Source organism: Trematomus bernacchii, unplaced genomic scaffold (assembly GCF_902827165.1).
Source record: "Trematomus bernacchii unplaced genomic scaffold, fTreBer1.1, whole genome shotgun sequence".
NCBI classification, from domain to species: domain Eukaryota; kingdom Metazoa; phylum Chordata; class Actinopteri; order Perciformes; family Nototheniidae; genus Trematomus; species Trematomus bernacchii.
The window spans coordinates 4,952,141-4,973,533 of NW_022987705.1; the positions used below are offsets into that span (position 1 = coordinate 4,952,141).

At 39.5% G+C, this 21,393-nt stretch overlaps 2 protein-coding genes across 3 annotated transcripts; both read left to right on the forward strand.

Annotated features, from left to right (window-relative positions):
- The first annotated feature begins 2,697 nt into the window (after positions 1 to 2,697).
- angptl5 (angiopoietin-like 5) lies at positions 2,698 to 8,373 on the forward strand. Of its 2 annotated transcripts, XM_034140239.1 has the most exons (8): positions 2,698 to 3,522; positions 4,571 to 4,742; positions 5,047 to 5,150; positions 5,240 to 5,333; positions 5,910 to 6,013; positions 6,084 to 6,204; positions 6,614 to 6,799; positions 7,964 to 8,373. In XM_034140239.1, the coding sequence occupies exons 1-8, from the start codon at positions 3,466 to 3,468 to the stop codon at positions 8,275 to 8,277; spliced, it is 1,152 nt and encodes a 383-aa protein (XP_033996130.1). In that variant the 5' UTR covers positions 2,698 to 3,465; the 3' UTR covers positions 8,278 to 8,373. The 2 variants fall into 2 exon arrangements, with proteins under 2 accessions (XP_033996130.1, XP_033996129.1); XM_034140238.1 differs by lacking the exon at positions 2,698 to 3,522 and having other exon boundaries at positions 4,478 to 4,742.
- Positions 8,374 to 11,127: 2,754 nt separating this feature from the next.
- trpc6a (transient receptor potential cation channel, subfamily C, member 6a) lies at positions 11,128 to 21,038 on the forward strand. Its single transcript, XM_034140202.1, has 14 exons — positions 11,128 to 11,311; positions 12,616 to 12,944; positions 13,483 to 13,615; positions 14,238 to 14,538; positions 15,195 to 15,380; positions 15,855 to 16,019; positions 16,107 to 16,350; positions 17,133 to 17,360; positions 17,899 to 18,163; positions 18,750 to 18,945; positions 19,805 to 20,014; positions 20,209 to 20,265; positions 20,577 to 20,652; positions 20,764 to 21,038. Exons 1-14 carry the CDS (start codon positions 11,145 to 11,147, stop codon positions 20,907 to 20,909), a joined length of 2,703 nt encoding a protein of 900 aa, XP_033996093.1. The 5' UTR covers positions 11,128 to 11,144; the 3' UTR covers positions 20,910 to 21,038.
- The last annotated feature ends 355 nt before the right edge of the window (positions 21,039 to 21,393 follow it).

Below are 21,393 nucleotides of genomic sequence, written 5' to 3' on the forward strand. Positions count from 1 at the left end.
TGTGTTTATCAAAGCTGTTAAAGGTGCAGCTAGTTTGAATGACACGGTATAGTTTGTGAATTTACTCCAGGTGTAACTAAAGTCTTATTTTAGTGTTGAGTACAATTCAAATCATTAATCAGAATCTGCAAAGTAACTAAAGGTATTTAATGTAGTGGAGTAACAGTACACGATATACCTCTGAATTGTAGTGGAGAAAAAAATACAAAGGAGCATAAAATGGAAATACTCAAGTAAAGTACAAGTCACTCGAAATTATACTTAAGAAAAATACTTAAATGTATTTTACACCACTGCTATCCAACAACTAATTCAATAATTGCGTCATTATAATCCACCAGAGTAAATACACCATAATCACACAGGACGCCGCAGACTTTTTAAAATTAGTTATTTGTCAAAAACAGTGTTTTATTAACGATCAAATTACAATGAAAATGTATTTGATATGAGGATATATTTGTATTATATGTTATAATATAACAGAGGATAACTAGTCAAGATTTCACATGAATGATATTGAAGCAATTGAAAATTAAGAGTTTTCAATAAAAAAGCTGCTGTTTTTTTCACAACAATGAATCAGAATACCTTTATTCGTCCCACAGAGGGGAACATCGTTAAAGCAAGTAAAGAGACAAAGATAGCTTAATATAATTAAGTATACAAAATTAAAGTAGAAATGTACAATTTACTAAATACACATCCAGTACCAGTAACAGTTTTGAGATATAGCAGCCAGGTGAAAGTATTAAAGGTGGAAGTATATATATTGCACAAATATTTATGGTATATAAATATATATATATATATTGCACAGTCCCCGTGTCAAATGGTATTAAAATATGTTTGTAAAATGAATTCTTCCAACCCCATTAATCAAAAATACTTTTCACAAATATGGGCAAGTTAGCACCAATTATTTTATTAAGTTTATTCAAAATAATTGGAATAGTATCATTTCTAGGTATTATATCATATAGCTAAATAAATGTATAAGGACTGTCCTTTTGAGCATGTCACACTGTAAGACATGCTTTTATACATGAGGTCCAGTCATCATTAGCTATACTTATTATTTGTACCGATATGATCAATTGTTTCTGTGTGGTGGATTATCATTGACAATAGCAACAGTTCAATATGAACACAGTTGTAATGTAATACAAACCAGAGCGCAGCAGATGGCACTGTAATACCTTCACACCTGTGAGGCATATTGTTTGTCATTACTTTACTGCAAACTCTCAGAAGTATTTTCAAAACAAAAGCCCCCTCTGGTAAAAGACAGTTGATGGTAGATAAATGCTTTGACATATCGTGAGACAGGCTTTAATGCCATCTCAGAGCCTATATTAATAAGACTATGGAGGGCGTGATGAGGGCTTTCCTTGTTGGGTAACGTTGGAAGAATATTGATGGAGAGAAGACCGCCGAAGACCGCCGGTCAACACCAAAAGATCATAATGCAAAAATACTATACAACTTCAATGTCATAAAGGTAAAGTTCTACCAAAATCAATTCACACATATTCTAACAGTTCCCCTACTGGCTCTTGAAGGTATTAATGCATTTTCATCATTTTGGAAATATTCAATGTTCCACTGTTATACAGTTAAGTGCTACCAATAACACTTAATACATTGATGGTCTCCTGTTGGTTATACTACGACACTTATGTGTTTGCATACATTTGGTAATCTGTTCTTGTGGAATCTAGTTAATGGCTCCACAGTCGAACAGTGCGATGGTGCCAAATTCACATAACACATTATTGGTCTGTCGCTGGTTAAAATACACATCTAGGATTAGAAAAATATACATTTGCTTAATTTTGGTAAACATTGTTCATGGAAAATAAACTTCTGGACGGCTGGCCAGTGCAGCAGCTCCACCTCTCTCTCTCTTAGCGAAAGTTATTATTGATACGAATGTATTATTATATATTATACGAATATACACTGACTTCAATTAAAGTGACTTTTATTTCATTTATTTTTGTAAAAAACGCAACCCACATTGAGATCAAAGGCCAGCCGTCTGTCTTACTGCATGCTCCCTTAAACGTACAAAATCCCATAGTATAAAAATTACAAGGTGTTTGACAGGGATTAACGTGCAGGGACAGACCATAATGAAGGTGTTAATTAGTGAGCTATAAAGCTGCTGGTTGGAAGGTGCATTCATTACACTTTTTGGGAAACTTATCTGCTTTTATTGACACTTCTCTGATATGTGAATAGGAAGCTGGTTATTTTAGCATAGCATAAAGACCAGAAACAGTTAGCACTTCACATTACCTTGGAAAACCACAATGTGTCTTTCTTAAACCTAGTTGTTTTACTGATTGACGTTTAGAGATGTTGGAAGGCAGATGTGGTTAGCTTGAGAAAGGATAGCTGTTCCCTGCTTCAAGTCTTTATACTTAGCTAAGTTTTCTTTACATTAGAGGCAGATTTAGACATAACAGTACAAAAAACGTTATTTCAAGTATATCAAACTATTTATTTATTCAACTTTTTCCAACTTTTTCCTACCTAAGCAGAAGCACTGAAGTCGAGTATATATGATCTCATTATCTCGCCTGGCAGATATAATGTGTCATTCACATGCAGAGTGCTTTACAAGAGCATGTAACATGGGACAGATGTGGGGGGCCCTGAGGCTGCCGCACCAGGCTTTTCACATTCCTCTCACTGACCATGGCTGTAAACTAACACAGGTTCAGAACAACAGCACATCTTTTCTTTGGCTCCCACTGCAAAGTTTTCCAGGGAAGCGACAGGCCGGCCGGCTCCAGCTGGACTCTGACAGGAATGTGCTTTTGCTCTTTTCACTCTCCTCTCTGCTTAACTGCCCAGTTAACAGAAGTCATTGGTCTGACCCTGTAGGAGGCTGTTTTCAGATGTATGAGTCAGTGGTCAAAGACAGAAGAGGGGGGGGGAAATATGAGCACAGAGGCACCCTGCCGTCACCGCACCCCATGCCTTCAGCTCCCATGCAAAGACACAAGTAGAGAGAAAGTGTTCCTACTATTAAACAAGCTGCCCATTTCCCTTTCCCCACATCTGTTTCTCATGCGGGTGGCAGGATATAACCTGTAAAATAACATCACTGAGGGGGGAGGTAATAACCCTGTACCACAAATCTTGAATCAGCACATTTGAGCTGCTTGTCAGAAATATATCCAGACTTTTATCACCAACTCGTTTACAAATCTGACCTGTTATTTACAAGGGATGTTGTCATGGGAGTTTACGAGAAAAAGTGGGAGTGACTGATGGAGGTGGCAAGAGGGAGGCAGTCAGGGAGAAGTTTGACAACTGAGAGGAAGGAGCAGATGTTGAGAACTCTTGGTAGAAAGGAGGACATGAGAGGGGAAATAGCAGACTCTGTGGAAAAATAAAGCATATGAAAGAGAGAGGCTGTTGCTGACGGAGTGGGAATAATCAAAGTCAGACGACATGATGTGGACAACAACTGTCCTCCTGCTGCTTGTGCCTCATCTGCTTTCCTCCACAGTATGTATGAGATGCATGTCATTAATATGTTCAACTTTGCACAGTCAGCAGGAATTATTGGGTCTTTTGCAGATGACTTTTACCTAACAAATCCTGGTGTAATCCAAGGGTTTAGAGGTAGGCGTTATAACTAGATGATGAATCATTATTATTTCTTAAACTTTTTCTGTTTTTTTTAAACATTACACTAGTCATCAAAATAGTGTGTTTATGGAAAATAGGTTTAAACTTAAGTATTCAGATCATATTTCAATATAAAAACACTTAATTGTCAGACTTAATTAAAAAGTCCTGCACTGAAATTATTATTTAAGTAAAAGGAAATAAATATTAACAAATATTAAGTATAATGATTTTTAATATAAAAAACTGTACATATAACATTGGATTTTCACAACTTGTGCATAGATGAGTGCAGACTGTTTGTGGTGTTTTTTTAGGTGAAGCCGATTGTAACTATATTACACTTAAAACTAAAAAAACAGTATTACCTTAAAAACCAACACCTTCCTGAGTGCCTGCATATTGAAAGATGAAAGAGTAGTTGCCGCATTAGAATAATGAGAACATTATAAATATTCTTGAAACAAGATTCAGAAGCTTATCATTTGTGTTTTATTAAAAGTAAAAAACACTGCAAAATGTTACAAAATAATATTTACTCTATTTGCCAGATGCATTTTCCCTCTAAATAAGCTGTGTTTAAGTCTCAAGTAGTATTACATGAAAATTGTGCAAGTACAGAGAAGAACATTAAAGCCCTTCTCAAGTAAAATATGAGACTATTTCATTTGTATTTCAGGATTTGAAGACAGGAATTGCTTTTACAGTGTGTTTGTGTGTAGCCAACCAGGATGTCACATCTAAACTTTGTTGATCCCAGATGAGATTTAATAATTTGCACACATGGCAGAGAGGTCAGTATTAGATCTAGAAGCTAATCAGGACTTTGTGTCAGACATCACATGCTATTTACAACATGATGCATGATTTAAGTACAGACTTACCCCCGTGTATTCATCTCTCACTGTTCTGTCTTGATTTCCAGGAGACGGGAAACAGTGCCAATTTTAACGAATCAGACATAGTCGATGAAGACTTCTCTGATGCTCCTGTGAAAGGCCAGAAAGTTGCTGGAGGGGTCAAAGGTCGGGACACGTGCTCCATCCCGTGTGACATCACTGTCAAGCTGCTACGAGATGAGAAACATTCGATCTGTGGTGAAAAAATAATAATATTTCCTTGTGTTATTGTTTCCTCTATCATCGTCATCGTTGTTCAGAACGTGTGTGTGTGTGTGTGTGTGTGTGTGTGTGTGTGTGTGTGTGTGTGTGTGTGTGTGTGTGTGTGTGTGTGTGTGTGTGTGTGTGTGTGTGTGTGTGTGTGTGTGTGTGTGTGTGTGTGTGTGTGTGTGTGTGTGTGTGTGTGTGTGTGTGGTGTGTGTGTGTGTGTGTGTGTGTGTGTGTGTGTGTGTGTGTGTGTGTGTGTGTGTGTGTGTGTGTGTGTGTGTGTGTGTGTGTGTAGGCCAGTTACAGCAGACTCTGTTGGCGTTTGGACGCAGCACCCGGAAGCTGATCAGAGACGTGATGGAGGAGCAGCAGAGGGCTCTGGACATCCTCAGCAGTCAGGTAAAATGGAGTCCTCCTTTTCTCTCTTAGTCACATAGTTTCTAAGCGTCTCATTGGCTGGTTCATGTATAGCAGTGTCACATCTCCAGGTCACAGAGCTGACGACCAAAGTGCAGACGCTCAACTCTGAGGTTCAGAGAAGCAACACGGAGATGTACTCCATCAAACCTGTGCAATCCCACGGTAAATCACACAAGAACACAAGCCATGACACTTCTAATTATCTAATCTATGTATTCTATAATGAGCAATGGCATGGCCCTTAGTTTTGGAGAACATCCTCATGATGAGAACACTGACATTAATGCGTAACATTGTGACTTTAAAGGTCCCCTATTATTCTCTTTTCCAACAATATATTAAAGTTCTCAGATATATAAAAAACATGTCTCTGATCAGCTCATTTTCAGACAGGTTTTTATATAAATGGATCAGGAGAAAAAGAGAGAGAATCTCTTTACACAGAGGGGACACATGTTTATGTATAAAAGACATGAAAAAGTGGATTTTGCATAATAGGTGACCTTTAACCTCTACGAAATGTCAACTTTTCATGACAACATGACACGCTCTATTTCAGGTTTTCACTTGTCTAAGAAGTAATTGAAAACTCCCAACACTGAGAAACATTTAATCATTAATATATCTGAAAGATCTTAACACCAGATACATGGTTTACAAAATAAATCCACAGGTTCATCCTTATGTGAATGTAATTTCTACTTCCTGATGACAGAAGAGTGTGTTTGCTTTAATTAGGACGGGACTGCAGTGACATCAAGGACAATCTTATGTCAGTTGTGCCCAAGATCCCGAGCGGTATTTACATCGTCCACCCGGAGAATACAGACTCTTCTTTTGAGGTAGACGTCTCTCATACTTCAGTCCTTCACAGTTCCTCAGTCACAGCTTAAACAACAAAATGTGCTGCAGGTTTTCTGTGAGATGGACTACATGGGGGGCGGATGGACGGTGATGCAGCGGAGGACTGATGGATTAACGGACTTCAAACGACCCTGGGCGGATTATGCTGATGGCTTTGGACATCTTGCAGGTTGTATTAACTTAATTTAGACAGTGTGAAAAGCATATTTCCTATTTTAAGAATTAAATAAGCCTTAGGTGGAGGTTGAGATGCTAGAAACAACAGTTTATGTACTCCAGGTGTGCCAGCCGACTGCTCAATAACAACAGTAATGCAGATCCCACACCTGACTAAATCAAAGTATAAACACTAAGCTAGAGTTATACTTACATTACAAATTCAAATATCACAGAATTTTTTTTTGATTTCCAATTGCAGACGTCTCTTTTGCTATACATTTTGTGGAAATTTACATTTTTCATGGGCTTGCTGCAAAGTGTCTTGCTCAGTAACAATAAATACATACAAAATAATTGAATTGAATATTGCTCTTGTCAATTATCGCAATAACGGTCATTTTTCTGGTGTGTGTGTTTAGGGGAACACTGGTTGGGTCTGAAGAAGGTGTTTCATATAGTAAACCAGAAAGAGACCCGCTTCCAGCTTCACGTCGCTTTGGTGTCGCAGGATGACGTCACCTCTTATGCTTCATATGATGATTTCCACCTGGACAGTGAAACACAGTTTTTCTGTATACACCTGGGCAGATATTCGGGAAGCGCAGGTAAGACTTTATAAATCAAAGCTTACAAAAAGCAAGTGACAAATCTTGTGCTTTTCTTAACTCAAATGATAAATGAACTATATCTGTAACCCTCAACATGGGCACACCTGCATACATATCATGTTCTATTTGCATGTATATAGACTTTTTGCACTACTTTTTATTTTGTATTTTGTATTTTATTATATATGTTGGATTGTTGGTTGTTAAGATTTTCATTGCCATTTCTACACTGTAGCTTTGTGCATATCTTAGAACAGCAAACTCCCTTGAAATGTTTAAAAGCAAATTAAAAACCTGTCTTTTTAACATGGCTTTTCATTTGGGTTAACTTTCAATTGTCACTAGTATCATTGTCCATGTTTTACTGTATTTTTCTGTTTTGCTTTTTGTAGCCTAACAGAAAACAAAAAGGACACATACAACATAATGACAGCGGTACAATTTACAAACGTATTCACAAAGACAGGTACCATGAGTATCAAATATCATTTCATCCAGCCGAGCTTTAAAATGATGCAGGGGAACCAAAATGCTCAGTTTCAAAATGTTTTGCAGAGTGTTCCAAGCTAGAGGAGCAGCGCACATAAAAGTTTTAGTGCCTAAAACAGTCCTAGCACTTGGCACATGTAATAAAAACACATCCTGGGATCTTAGGCAATAGCTACTTGCGACTCTCTGTGATATCAGTGAGCAGATGTAAGGTGGTAGTTTACCCAGCATGGCTTTATAGATGAACAAGTACCAATGACTGAGCCTCATTAAGTAAGTGAAGGCAGACTTGCCCTGGCATACAGGGTACAGTGATGAGTAAGTGCTTTACAGTTAGTAACAAATCTCAGCGCACTGTGATAGGCGGCATCTAACTTGATCAGGCAATGGGCAGGTGCATTCATATAGATCAAATCACCATAGTCCAGCACAGGTAAAAAGGTGTGTGTCATTTATTTTACATTTTCTTTTTTAAATTGTTTTATTTTAACACATTATCACTGTAGATGTTTTATCTTGTTCTGTATTATTTTAAATATTATTTAAATATTGTTGCCATGTTTTCTGTAAACCACTTTGGGCTGCTTTGTGCATGAAAGGTAATATACAAATAAAGTGTATTATTATATGACAATAAAACCTTTGAATCTACCTGTGTGTTATTTCTTACAGGTGATGCGTTTCGCGGCTACGACCAGGATGAGAACCAGGACACGGCTCCTTTCAGCGCCTCGGACGTGGACAACGACGGCTGTAATCCCTCCTGCTCCTTCGATAACCGCACGGTGGAGAGCTGCAGCGCTCAGCACAACAACACAGGATGGTGGTTCAACCAGTGCGGCCTGGCCAACCTCAACGGCTCCCCTGAGGACGCTGAGCAGAGCCAGAGGACGCACATCCTGTGGGACACCTGGAGGCAGAGCGGAGTCCATCACACCATCAAATCTGTCACCATGAAGATCAGGAGGATTGCAACCAATAATTAACAGAGAAGAGGAGAAACACAGGAGGAAAGGACGTTATTGTAAAAGTCATCTTCATACAAATTGATGTTTTTATTAAATCGGAATGGAAGAAGGAAAGGATGATTTGTCTTTTTGTAATTGTAAGCATAGGAACTGTTTTATAAATATCCCTTTAAGGTGGATTTGCTTTAACCCTTGAGGTCAAATCAGCGGTGGAAAGTATCTAAGTGCATTTACTCAATAATAACATAATTGTACTTTATTTGAGTATTTCCATTTTTCTTTCTACTTTCTACTTGTACTACTACTTCTCTTTAAAAGGCAATTATTGCACTTTTTACTCCATTACAATCATTTCACACGAGTTACTAGTTTCTTTTGACATATAAAAACATGTGATATACTTATACTTACATGTTGTTATGCAGTGCTGTACTATATTATACAAAGATACAAAACCAGTATTTTAAAAAGTGTCTAAAATTGGCTCCACATTGAAAAACTACAACATAAAATGCCCTGACATTTATTTGTTATTGACTAAAACAGGAAAATATAATATTAAAATATAATATTGTTATGTTCCTGCAATTGTGAAAAGAGTTTACAATTGAGTTATTTGACTTGATAATGTAAGAACATTTAGCTGATAATAACTTGGGGACAAATATACCTGAAATTATATTGCAATATATTATTACAACAATACCAAGGTAAGAAGAACTCCTCAAGTGTAGACCCATATTGTTGTATTACAAATCATAGAGGGTAAGTATAAAAAGGAGCAACTCTAAATGCATCTCAAGCTGATTAAATCTGTACTGAGTAGTTATGATGTGACTGGCAGCAGCAGGTGAGACGCTGGTGAAATACCGACCTCTACCAATAGGTGGTGCTATAAATGTCTCTTAAAGAGGCCCTATTATGCTTTTTGGTTATATGTGTAAATATAGGTTTTTGTGCATATAAATGGACTGAAAAGGAGGCGGGACATCTCAAAGCGGTGGACCAATCACAACAGATCCGGCCAGCCAACCAATCAGAGCAGACTGGGCTCTGGTTTCAGACCGAGGGTGAAAAGAGGTGCTGCAGCACAGGCAGTATGAGAAAAATAAAGACCTTTTTGAACATTAAAGCGTGTAAATATGTCACAGTAGAGGCAGAACATACAAATATGAACCTCAAAATGAGCAGAGTATGGCCCCTTTAATGGAGTGTGTGGAGAATGTGTTATTATCTTGTGATTAAACCTGTGTAGTTTAGTTCAGATACTTTGTCTCTGTCTGTTTATTGTGGAGAGTAAGTCTGCCACAAAATGTCCCAATCCCATTCCTGCTCCCCAGAGAAAAAATCCTTTAGATTTCAATGACCTTTTCTGTAGCTGCGTCATCTGGAAGTCTTACATTTTGGTTTAACTGAAAATATTATGTAACATGACTTTGAGTGCGGTGTTTCTTTGCCTTGTGTGTGTTTTTGTGTGTGTTTGACCCTGCCAATACACACATACCGGACCACACAAAGAGCCAGAGCTCCTAATGTGTTATCAGCAGAATCACTGGCCCTAAAACAGGCAGACATAACATGACCATCCAGCTGCCTGTCCCTCATCCCCCCCCCCCCCAATAACAGTGTGTATGTTTGAGCTGACAGTGTTTATATCCAGATCTGGGGTCTGTTCTGTTCTGAGGAGGAAGTCTTAACAAAAACTTACACCGTGACATTCGTCAGAGTTTACCCCCTTTCACCCTGCCATCCTCCTTGTTAAAAGTTACGTTCTTAAACGTCATTAAACGTCCAAAGTGACTTATCTTCAGCAATCAGGGCCTTAAAAGGAAATTGTCACGGATACAAACATAAATTAGGGGCTCTGCTTTATCAGATGTTTGGATGTTGGCATGTCGGCGTGATGTAATGGGGTGTATTATGTGGAAACAGCTTGAAATGAGAGGGAGAGGTAACACATTTGACTAAATACTGGACTCATCTTAGAGTGTGGGGCCTACTGTAAATAGATACTGAATTGCTTGCTTCAAATTCCAAGCATGTATAACCTCAAACACATTGGGGTATAATATATGTATACGTACGTGTTTCTGTGTTTGCGTGTGTCTTTTAAGCGTGTGTGTGCATGGTGGGAAGTTGTTTTCCCACACTGGTCAAGCACACAGGAAGCAAAGTCTAATGGGAATATAAACCCTGAGGAACCTCATCTACAGTGTATTAGTCATCAGTTACTCCTGCATGCATGTCCACCCACACACACACACACACACACACACACACACACACACACACACACACACGCACACACACACACACACACACACACACACACACACACAGACAGACAGACAGACAGACAGACAGACAGACAGACAGACAGACAGACAGACAGACAGACAGACAGACAGACAGACAGACAGACAGACAGACAGACAGACAGACAGACAGGCAGACACACACACACACGTCAACATGTTCTCTAAACACTGCGGTTTAAAATAGCATTTTACAGCCCTAGCATACAAAACCGTTGCCGAAACACACAACATTTTCAGAATACACTTGTTCTTGTTTATCAACCATGCAGACGAGCCAACATTCACAACACTAATGTAGGGAGTCATTTAAATCAGTAAAGCAAAAAAAACTAATCAGAAAGTTGATTAAGCTGAAACAATAAGGCTACTGGTGAAAATAGCCATGTATCAGCAGTAGCATCAGCTGACCTCCACATCTGTATATAGATCAACAAGTCATGTAAATAAAAGTATAGTGGGACCCAGAAGGATGCATTCTTTCTCAAGGACACGGAAAAGTAGAGGGGGCAGGGCGACGGGGAGATGGGAGAGTCAGAGTGTGCCACGGACACTTGACGACTGCTTCATATGAACCAGGACCCTCCACTGTGGATCTCCTCCAGGATGAACCACAGACCGCCCCTCAGCAGCCGGCCGGCGGTCTGCAGCGACAGCCCCCGGGCCCGCAGCCGGGATAACCTGCTGGTGTGCGAGGACTTCGGAGAGGAAAACTGTTGCTCTGGACGATGCCTTGGGTGAGTCTCTCATCAACATCCCATACGCAGACAGATGTGCATGTGTGTGTTTGTGTTCATCTAATGCTGGTTTGTTTACATAACAGGTTGTTGTTATATTTAGATAATGTAAAGGCATACAACATTACATGTCATTTGTAAGACGCTTTTATCCAAAGCAACTTACATACATTCAGTACTGTGGACAATCCCCACAGGAGCAATTTTGGGTGAAGTGTCTTGCCCAGGGACACAACGACATGCCGACTGCACTGGGACTCGAACTTGCTATCCCCTGATTTGAAGTCCATCATACTATCCACTGAGCCACAGTCTTCCACTAACACGAGTCAATTAAATATGAATTTAAGTTATCAAGTTAAAGCGTAAATAATGTCAACATGTCTGTAGCTAATCAGACAGTTTTACCATTCATGGGAAACTCAAACTTTGATGAAGTTGGTGGAGGTCAAAAGGATAACACTTGTACGTTTTTGGCTGTTACACAGCAGTATTTAAAGTCTTCAAATTATTCCTGGTTTATCCTATAAATCTGGTTTACAGCATGGCTCACTGTTTGAGACAGCAGCCTTCTCAGGTTGATCTATGTTTACCCTGCACACTGTAAATGAGACTTATTTATATGAAAAACATTGTAATTGAACTGGTGCTATATTTTACATTACTTTAATTTGGGGAGTGACATGGTCTCTCTCCAGTGTCTTCTAAAAAAGTTGAAGCCTTGAGTTGTATTTCTAGATTTTGTTCACTACTGTGAACTTTGAAAGTATAACATTTATTTTTAAACTTGGCTTGTACATTTTATCTCTGGCTTGTACATTTTATCTCTGTCGGTACCTATTATTAGACTTTAATCCAAACAACGGTCATTCCAGGGGAGTCAAGATTACAATTTCTACAGTATTGTATCATTTTAAATACCTGTTCAATACTAGCACTATAAAAAGTCCCATGTTGATCTGATGATGTATTTCTGTCAGAAATCAGATCAATCGACTTTAACCTATCCAAAAGGTTTTATTTTCAGGTATAAAATATCCCATATTATACCAAATAAAACTTGCAGCACATAACTTGAGGTGTTTTTTAAGACATGTGTAAGCTGCATTTGTACTGGTATCCCCACCACATGAGTAGAATAAATCATTAAACTCTCTAAACAGCATTTAAGTAACTATTTTAGTTGTAAAATGTGAACCTGCAAACATGTAACTGATGAGTGTTTCTCCAGAGGGTTTATGTGCTTGTATAAGGGACGATGTAGATGTGATATACTGTGTGTTTATGTCCCCTGACTCTGGCAGCCACAGCAGCTCAGAGAGACAGCTCGTGGCCCCTCTCGGTGCTGTGAAACGACGCCAGGCCCTTCGCGGTCCAACCTACATGTTCTCTGCTCCCTCCATCAGCCCGTCAGAGGTTGAGCAGCGCTTCCTGGAGGCGGCTGAGTACGGCAACATACCAGAGGTGCGGCGCATGCTGCTCCACCTGCCACACTTGAACGTCAACGCTGTGGACTACATGGGCCAGAATGCATTGCAGCTGGCTGTGTCCAACGAACATCTGGAGGTGACGGAGCTGCTGCTGGGGAGGGCGGATCTGGCCAGAGTGGGTGACGCCCTCCTGTTAGCCATCAGTAAGATGTGTACATTTGTGCATGTTTGTATACAAAGGCCAACAAACACTTTAGAGGCCATCTTCTGCTTTTTGGGGGTTTCCCTTTCCTGTAGTGTGTTATATAGGTTTTAGTGCATGTTAATGGTCTGCAAAGGCTAAAATCCCTAAGTTCCCTCCAGAGGGAGTTTCTCTCCAACACACTCCCCCCTGCCTGAAACGCCTCCATTGTAGTCCTTTTGTTACTTCCGTTAGATAGTGACATCTCTAAGCGGTTGACCAATCACAACAGAGCCCGACAGCTAACCAATCAGAGCAGACTGGGCTCTGGTTAAGACAGAGGTTGTTAAGAGGTGCTGCTAAACCTATAATGGGTCTTCCACCAAATATCTAACATTTTACATATCAAACTAGAGCATCATAGGATTTAGTGGAAAATAAATTAAAAAGCAGATACAAGCACCCTTGTTATAACTAAATGAATACGACATTATATCTGGGTTTACGGTTTGTCTTTGTGTGTGTGTGTGTGTGTGTGTATGTGTGTATGTGTGTTGCAGGTAAAGGTTATGTTCGTATCACAGAGGCCTTGTTGTGTCACCCTGCGTTTAGAGATGCCCATCGTCTGACAGGGAGCCCCGCTCAAGCAGACATGTTGGACGACTTCTACGCTTACGATGAGGACGGGACGAGGTAGGGCATTTGAAAGAAATCATTAAAGAATGTTGTGCCTTCTAACAGCAGAGAAACAGCAGCTAAATAACTGAATGTCCTGACATGTGGGGCAACCTGAACGTCTGAAACAGAGACTCAACCACCCCAGAATAAAGTGAATTGTTGTCTGTATAGACTTTGGTTTTGGTATGGTTTATCAAACTTAATTTAACATGTGGATTTGTGAGCTTCGGAGCTGCTGTTGGCAGATGTTATTTTTTTGGACTAGGGCTGAAATGATCACAATTCTGATATTGGATATTTGGCTGATACTGACTTATATTGCTGCATATGGTACGATTCATTGTTTCTATGTATTTATGTGTTACATTAGGTTGTACAAAGACAGAAAAGCAATGTTATTGGCCTGATGTTGCTTTACAGATGACCCTAGTCACATACAGCCTATTAATAAAACACTGACAGCCTATTGAATGGGTTGTCGGCAAATACTCCCAAAGGAGTTGGAATTGGGACTGGCAAAAGTTGGATTGGTGCATTCCTACTTTGGACACACCAGCCCTATCCCCGCCAATTAGAACTATATGAGGCAACAAGATCTGTGTAAATGTATATGGTCTTTATGTTTTCCTCCCTACAGGTTCTCTCATGACGTTACTCCAGTGATCCTTGCAGCGCACTGCCAAGAGTACGAGATTGTTCACACCCTGCTGAGTAAAGGGGCTCACATCGATCATCCTCACGATTACTTCTGCGGCTGCGACTCCTGTAACTACCAGCAGCAGTTTGACTCCTTCAGTCACTCGCGATCACGGATCAATGCCTACAAAGGCCTCGCCAGCCCTGCCTACCTCTCCCTGTCCAACGAGGACCCGGTTCTGGCCGCCCTGGAGCTCAGCAGCGAACTGGCCATGCTGGCTACCATTGAGAAAGAATTCAAGGTACTAATAACATCCCCTCACCAGACTCAGTTCTGCTCAGTGCCCTGAAAACCAGCTCATCGTCAAGTACACAAAAACTTAATTTTGTCATGTCTCTGCCAACCAGCTGCCAGTAAACACAAGAACATTTTATGAGCCTTTAGAAAGGAAGCAGACACAGAAGGGGGTTGAGATCTTTTAATCACTTTGTTTTTTTAGCACACATATTTAACAACTGTAATTATTACTGGCCTTACAGTAGGATTGTATACTGTACAATAAGTAAATGTCCCAATCTAAATCATGATTAATTTACACAATGAAACAGTAGCCCATTTGTCTTGGTATACAAATAAACGTTATCTTAATTTTCACTATAAAAATGTAAATAGGTTTTAAATAGGTTTTGATGTAATAATGGTGTTTTAAAGAAAAGTCTAATAAGTCACTGTTTAAAGCCAAAGTAGTTATTGAGCCAATACCCTACTGATAAAAAAAACATGTTGCTAACTAAGTTTCTGTGGTGACATTGTTAAAATCCCAAGCTGTGGAAAATTAGACCATATTTCCCCTAAAATCTAGAAGCATATTTTCTGCCAGCATCAGACCATATCTCCTGCAGTACATCTTGTATATTTCACTCACTGATTAAATGTTTTCATCATTGTGTTTTGTAGAACGACTACTGTTGTCTGTCCACCCAGTGTAAGGACTATGTGGTCGGCCTCCTGGATCTGTGCCGCAGCACTGAGGAGGTGGAGGCCATACTGAGCGGAGAAACTGACTCTGAAGACAACTACGATCTACCAGGTCGCCCCTCCCTCACACGGCTCAAATTAGCCATCAAATACGAACTCAAAAAGGTTAGAGTGCTCGCAAACCAGCAATGACAGAAAAGGCAAGAAAGAGCTCATGTTTTTGGATCAAAATATAACTACACGGGCAAAATGCCTTATCGTGCAGTGTTAACAACATCATTTGTGTATCCTTTCTATGGTTCTGGTACATCCTTCCACCGAGTTTCATAAAACTTGGGCCTATACTTTTACAGTAATCCTGCTCATAACCAAACAGCATAACCACCTTGGCGAAGGTAATTATAATAAAAAGCAAACATTTTAAACAAGCCAAGCAAACATAATCATGAAATAAATTGATGACACTAATAGTTTCATCTCTACCAGTTCATCACGTCTCACAGTGCCTCTATGGCCAATTCCTCTGATAATGTAAGGGTCAAATTAGAGTCGAGGCAGCATAACTTTACGTATTTTCTCTAACATTTTGTCCATAAACCCTGTGTTTCCTTGTCTCCTCTGTAATGTCTATCCCCTCAGTTTGTGGCTCATCCTAACTGCCAGCAGCAGCTGCTGAGTATCTGGTATGAGAATCTGCCCGGCCTGAGACAACAAACCACTGCCACCAAACTGCTGGTGGTGCTGGCCGTGGCGATAGGACTGCCTGGACTGGCTGTGGCTTACCTGGTCGCTCCGTGCAGCAGAGTATGTAACTTACATGACCTCCCAAATACTTGACATTGTATTCACTGCTGGACATTTATCTCATCCTCCTATTCTTTTATTTCTCAGGTGGGGAAAGTGATGCGTAGCCCCTTCATGAAATTTGTGGCCCATGCCTCATCTTTTACTATTTTTCTGGGTCTTCTGATCATGAACGCTGCTGACCGTTTTGCAGGCGCCACCCTGTTGGCAAATATGACCCACCATGATCTCCAAGGAGAACACAATCTTAACTCTGACCCGCTGATGCTCTACCGCATGACCACCTCACCCTTCACATGGATGGAGATCCTCATCATTTCATGGGTCATGGGTGAGCATGAGGCAATGATTAAAGAGGAAGGTTGTGTCCTCCTTCAGCCAGGTCTCCAAAACATTTGGAAGGAAATGTTTAGAGGGAAAAGTTTTCCCTTTCCTGTAGTGTGTTATATGCGTAGGTTTTTGTGCATGTAAATGGTCTGCAAAGTCTAAAACTCAAAGTTCCCTCCAGAGGGAGTTTCTCTCCCCCAAACCAAACACTGAAGCTGACAAGTAGATTTGTTGCTTAAACATAACCGGTTTAGTTTCAAATAACAACCTACCGTTCAAAACAGTGATCGTAATCCTTGAGAGAATTGAGGCTTAAGGACACAGTTTAGCTGCATGGGAATTTTGTATGTGACACGGTTATATCATATCATGTACCTTGATATGATCTTACTCATTGTACCCCGGCTCAGAACCAAACACGCCGAAGCTGCTTTTAGTTTTATGCTCCCCACAAATGGAATAAACTTCAAGAAAACCTGAGGTCTTCACTAACGTTGAGTTCTTTTAAGTCGAGGCGAAAAACACAACTTTTTACAGCTGCTTACCCAGAAGCCTTTTAACTTGTTTTAGCACCTACCGTATTTACAATGTTGTTTTTAAACTATTCTGTATCTCTTTTATGCATGGTTTTTATGAGTCTGTTATTCCATTATGTTTATTTATTGTGTTCCTTTCTGTTGTCTTATTATTAAGTGTTAATGATGATGTAAAGCACTTTGAATTGCCTCTGTGTCTGAAATGTGCTATATAAATAAACGTACCTTACCTTACCTTGTGCCACTGCAGGTATGATCTGGACTGAGGTGAAGGAAATCTGGAGTCAAGGCCCAGGGGAGTATTTCGTTGAACCGTGGAACTTCCTGGACTTTGGGATGCTGGCGATCTTCCTCGCCTCCTTCAGCTGCCGCTTATCCACCCTGAGACACGCTGACTTAGCCCAGACCTATGTACACACACACTACACGACACTGATTAATGTCACACTGCCCCCCGAGATAAACTACTTTACACTGGGTGAGCATGCTCAGACCGCCATCATTTATTTAATGTATAAACAGATAGAGTGAGTTAGCAGGAGGCGGTACATATGGGAGCACATGTGACGTGTGTTGGCTTTGGACTCTGAACACCAATAGTCCGTCTGATTTCCTCTGTTATTGTTGTATGATAAAAGAGAACAATTTTAGACTAATCATATTCAACAAAAATAGCTTTCTTGAATGCAATTCTGAGTTGACTGGTTCCCAACCGATCTGGATTGTGACTTCTTAAAATACACAAAGTCTACTTATAACACAAAATGTGTATTGGATAATTGTTGAAGGCCAGAAGAGGAAATAATATCCAAAGTTATAACAAAAATAGCAAAGATTTGTGAAATGTACACAAATAAGCTTTTTTTATCCCAATGATCATAACAAGTCTAGATGAAGTGGCGTTCTTACATAAATGCTCTGTCAAAATGGATAATGTTGTGTCCTGGTTAACTTGATTTACAAATAGTAGTATACAAAAGTCAGTCATAGTATATTAACGTTTACTGTTTTTGCAGCACGTATATACTGGGTGCCTTCGGATCCCCAGCTGGTATCGGAGGGTCTGTACGCGGTGGCCGTGGTGCTGAGCTTCTCTCGGATCGCTTACATCCTACCGGCTAATGAGAGCTTCGGTCCTCTGCAGATCTCTCTGGGGAGGACAGTCAAGGACATCTTCAAGTTCATGGTCATCTTCATCCTGGTCTTTCTGGCGTTCATGATTGGCATGTTCAACCTGTACTCCTATTACCTTGGGGCAAAGCAGAATGATGCCTTCACCACGTGAGAGACACCTGCATCTGTTCGCACATGCTTTTAGGGTTTTCTACTGTCCAGGAGCTATTTATGTTACATTCAAACATTCACTGTTTTAGCCCTGAAATGCAGCTTGCAAGAGATTCACTTTGAAGTATCTACCTGGCACAGGTTGTGGACACAGGCTGTCAGCATTACAACCAAAAACTGATTTTTTCTGTCTCAGATTATATGATATGACTGATTTTCAGAGGCTGGATGATTGCAAATACATGCCATATTTTCTAATAAAAGATCAATTAAATCAAATTCATTATTAAATTAAAATAAATGTAAATGTTCAGTCAGATATGTCTAATCCCCTTAACTTGATTGCGACCAATTTGTGTCAAATAGTTTTGGTGACCCGACTCCATGGTTTGGAACCTTGTCTTTAGTTATAATTAAGGAAAACAAAATGTATTCTTGTACATACAGAAGGAAAATGACCTTTCTTCCGTTCTCACAGAGTGTCTTTAACATCTCAGTCCTGATGATTAATGGTTTGTTTGAATTCAAAAATAACTTTTTTTCTCTTGTCTCTCTCCACTTCCTCCTCTGTGCTTACGTCTAGCCTGGAGGAGAGTTTTAAGACGTTGTTCTGGGCTATTTTTGGACTGTCTGAGGTCAAATCTGTCGTGATCAATAACGGGCACAAATTCATCGAGAACATTGGTTACGTGCTGTACGGGGTTTACAACGTTACCATGGTGATAGTGCTGCTCAACATGCTCATCGCCATGATCAACAGCTCCTTCCAGGAGATCGAGGTTTGTCAGCAAAATACAAAATTCATCATGTGCTTCATTTACAAGCTCACAAACAAAGACAGCATCCTGAGACAGCCTTACCTGCCCTCACATGTAGCATATTCTATTGATATATTTGAAGATAACATTTAGTTGACCATGAGTAACATTTTGTTAAACGCCAATACTATATTTTAGGTTCAACACAAGAGATTAGATTGAGGTATGTAGCCTACTCAATTGCAATAAAAGTATCCTTATTTTATAAACATGTTTTAGCTATAAAATAAACCTTGCACTTGCAACTGACTTAGCTTTGCATTTGCTCCACAAATGTATTTTTGTTTGTTTTGCAGATCAAATGTGCACATTTTTTAAAAAGTTTTGGCAAACATACGCAAAGGGTATTCACTTTTTTAAATCAAATCAATAGTTACTTCATGTCTGTATGTGGAAGTATTAAGGAACAACCATGCAGCTGATTAGCTTAGCTTGAAACCACTAGCATGGTGCAATGACTTCCTGAAGGCGTGAAAGGTAACCAGCAGAGACCAGACCAAGAAATAGTCAGGAACATAACCCCCCTTTAAAAAACACGTCTTTCTGTGTCCTTTAAACGGAATAAACGAACAAGTTTATTTAGTGTTAACTACTGAGCTTTAGAGATGCTCCTTTTTCTGTTTCCAGTCTTTGTGCTAAGCTAAGCTAATCGCCTCATGGCTGTAGGTTCATATTGGCGGTAAAAACTCAGAGAACGATATCAGTCTTCTTATAAAACTCTTGGCAACAAAGTGCACACGCGTATAAAAATGAAATGGCTTGATGTGTGTATTTATCTTTTTAACCTGTTGTTTTACCTTTGTTTTCCTATCTGCTTTAGGATGATGCTGATGTTGAGTGGAAGTTTGCTCGGGCCAAACTCTGGTTCTCCTATTTTGAGGAGGGAAGGACGCTCCCAGTACCTTTCAACCTGGTCCCCAGTCCAAAGTCCATGCTGGGACTGGCTACAGGCATCAAGTCCCTGCTGCAGCTGCTCCAGCAGTATGTGGCAGGACACAGTGAGGAGAAAAAAGAGACACAGTTAAATCAGGTACCACACAATAATGAAAGTGAACAAATGTATACAGCTTTTATACAGTAGAAAGAACAAAAGATGACATTGTGTGGAGTGTTAGAGGCAGAGCCTGAGCACCTCCAAGTGGTTTTACTGCTGCACCACAGGCTCCACTTCAGACCAGAAGACTGAGAAATATCAACTCAATTCATTATAGCTTAATTTTACAGCTCGGAGAAGTCAAAAGTTCTGGATTTGATGGATCAACTAGCTCATCCAGATATCAGGTATGTACATTTCTAACATTTTAGATAAACCTATTTTACTCTTTAGCAACTCTCAAGAATTAGATGTATATATTTTTTAATTGAAATGTTCATACAAAATGATTCATTGCTACTCTTCAAACCTAAACAGCAATAAACTAGGATTTACATTTACAAAATAATGTTTTGAGTTTTAGTAAAAAAAAGTTTGACATTTTTCATTATATAATAATTTTACATGAGACTATTTTACATCTTAGGTTTGCCTAGTATGATACTATTATTTTTACCTGTTAAAAGAATTTGAGCACTTTATTTATCTCAATTTGCAGAAGATCATGAAGCGTCTGATAAAGCGTTATATCATCAAAGCCCAAGCAGACAAAGAGAGTGACGAGATCACTGAAGGTAAAATAAACACAATGATTCTAAAACTGTACATCTACTCTCCTCTAAATTGTATACTTTCCATTTTTAAGTGAAATGTCTCCTTTACATGTTCTATTTTCTTTTCTTCAGGCGAGCTTAAAGAGATCAAGCAGGACATCTCGAGTCTGCGGTATGAGCTGCTGGAGGAGAAATCACAAAACACAGAGACACTGGAAGGTCTGCTGAGGAGGCTCGCAGAGATCAGCACACCTTCAGCAACACCGCCAGTATCCTAGACTTGTACATAAAACTGAACGTGTTTAGGTGTCTGTTCTCCATCATTGGCTGTAGATACAGTGTGATAGTGTCAAAACATTTATATAAAATAAAAATGTATTTATGTGAATGTTAAATTAAAATGTAGCTTGCAGAATACATGATTATGTGTTGTTTGTTTGTTTATAATGCACACAAAGGACTGCTGTAGAGAGCACATATTTTAAAGAGAAGATTATTTGGAGAAACAACGTTCATGCACATTAAAAACATTTAGTGATATGCTTACACATGATATGCAAATTATGTTTCTTTCTCCTGCAATTAAGAGTACCTGAAAACAACAACAGGACTAACAGAGGGCTTACCCTAACATTTGGAATATAAACAATTATTTCATTATTCCAGTTTGCTATGCACAGTGGCATATTCAATACCAAGGGGGGAAAAAAGTACTGTTTTTGAGGAGAATGCAAAATAAACACACGAAAAAAATACAAATAC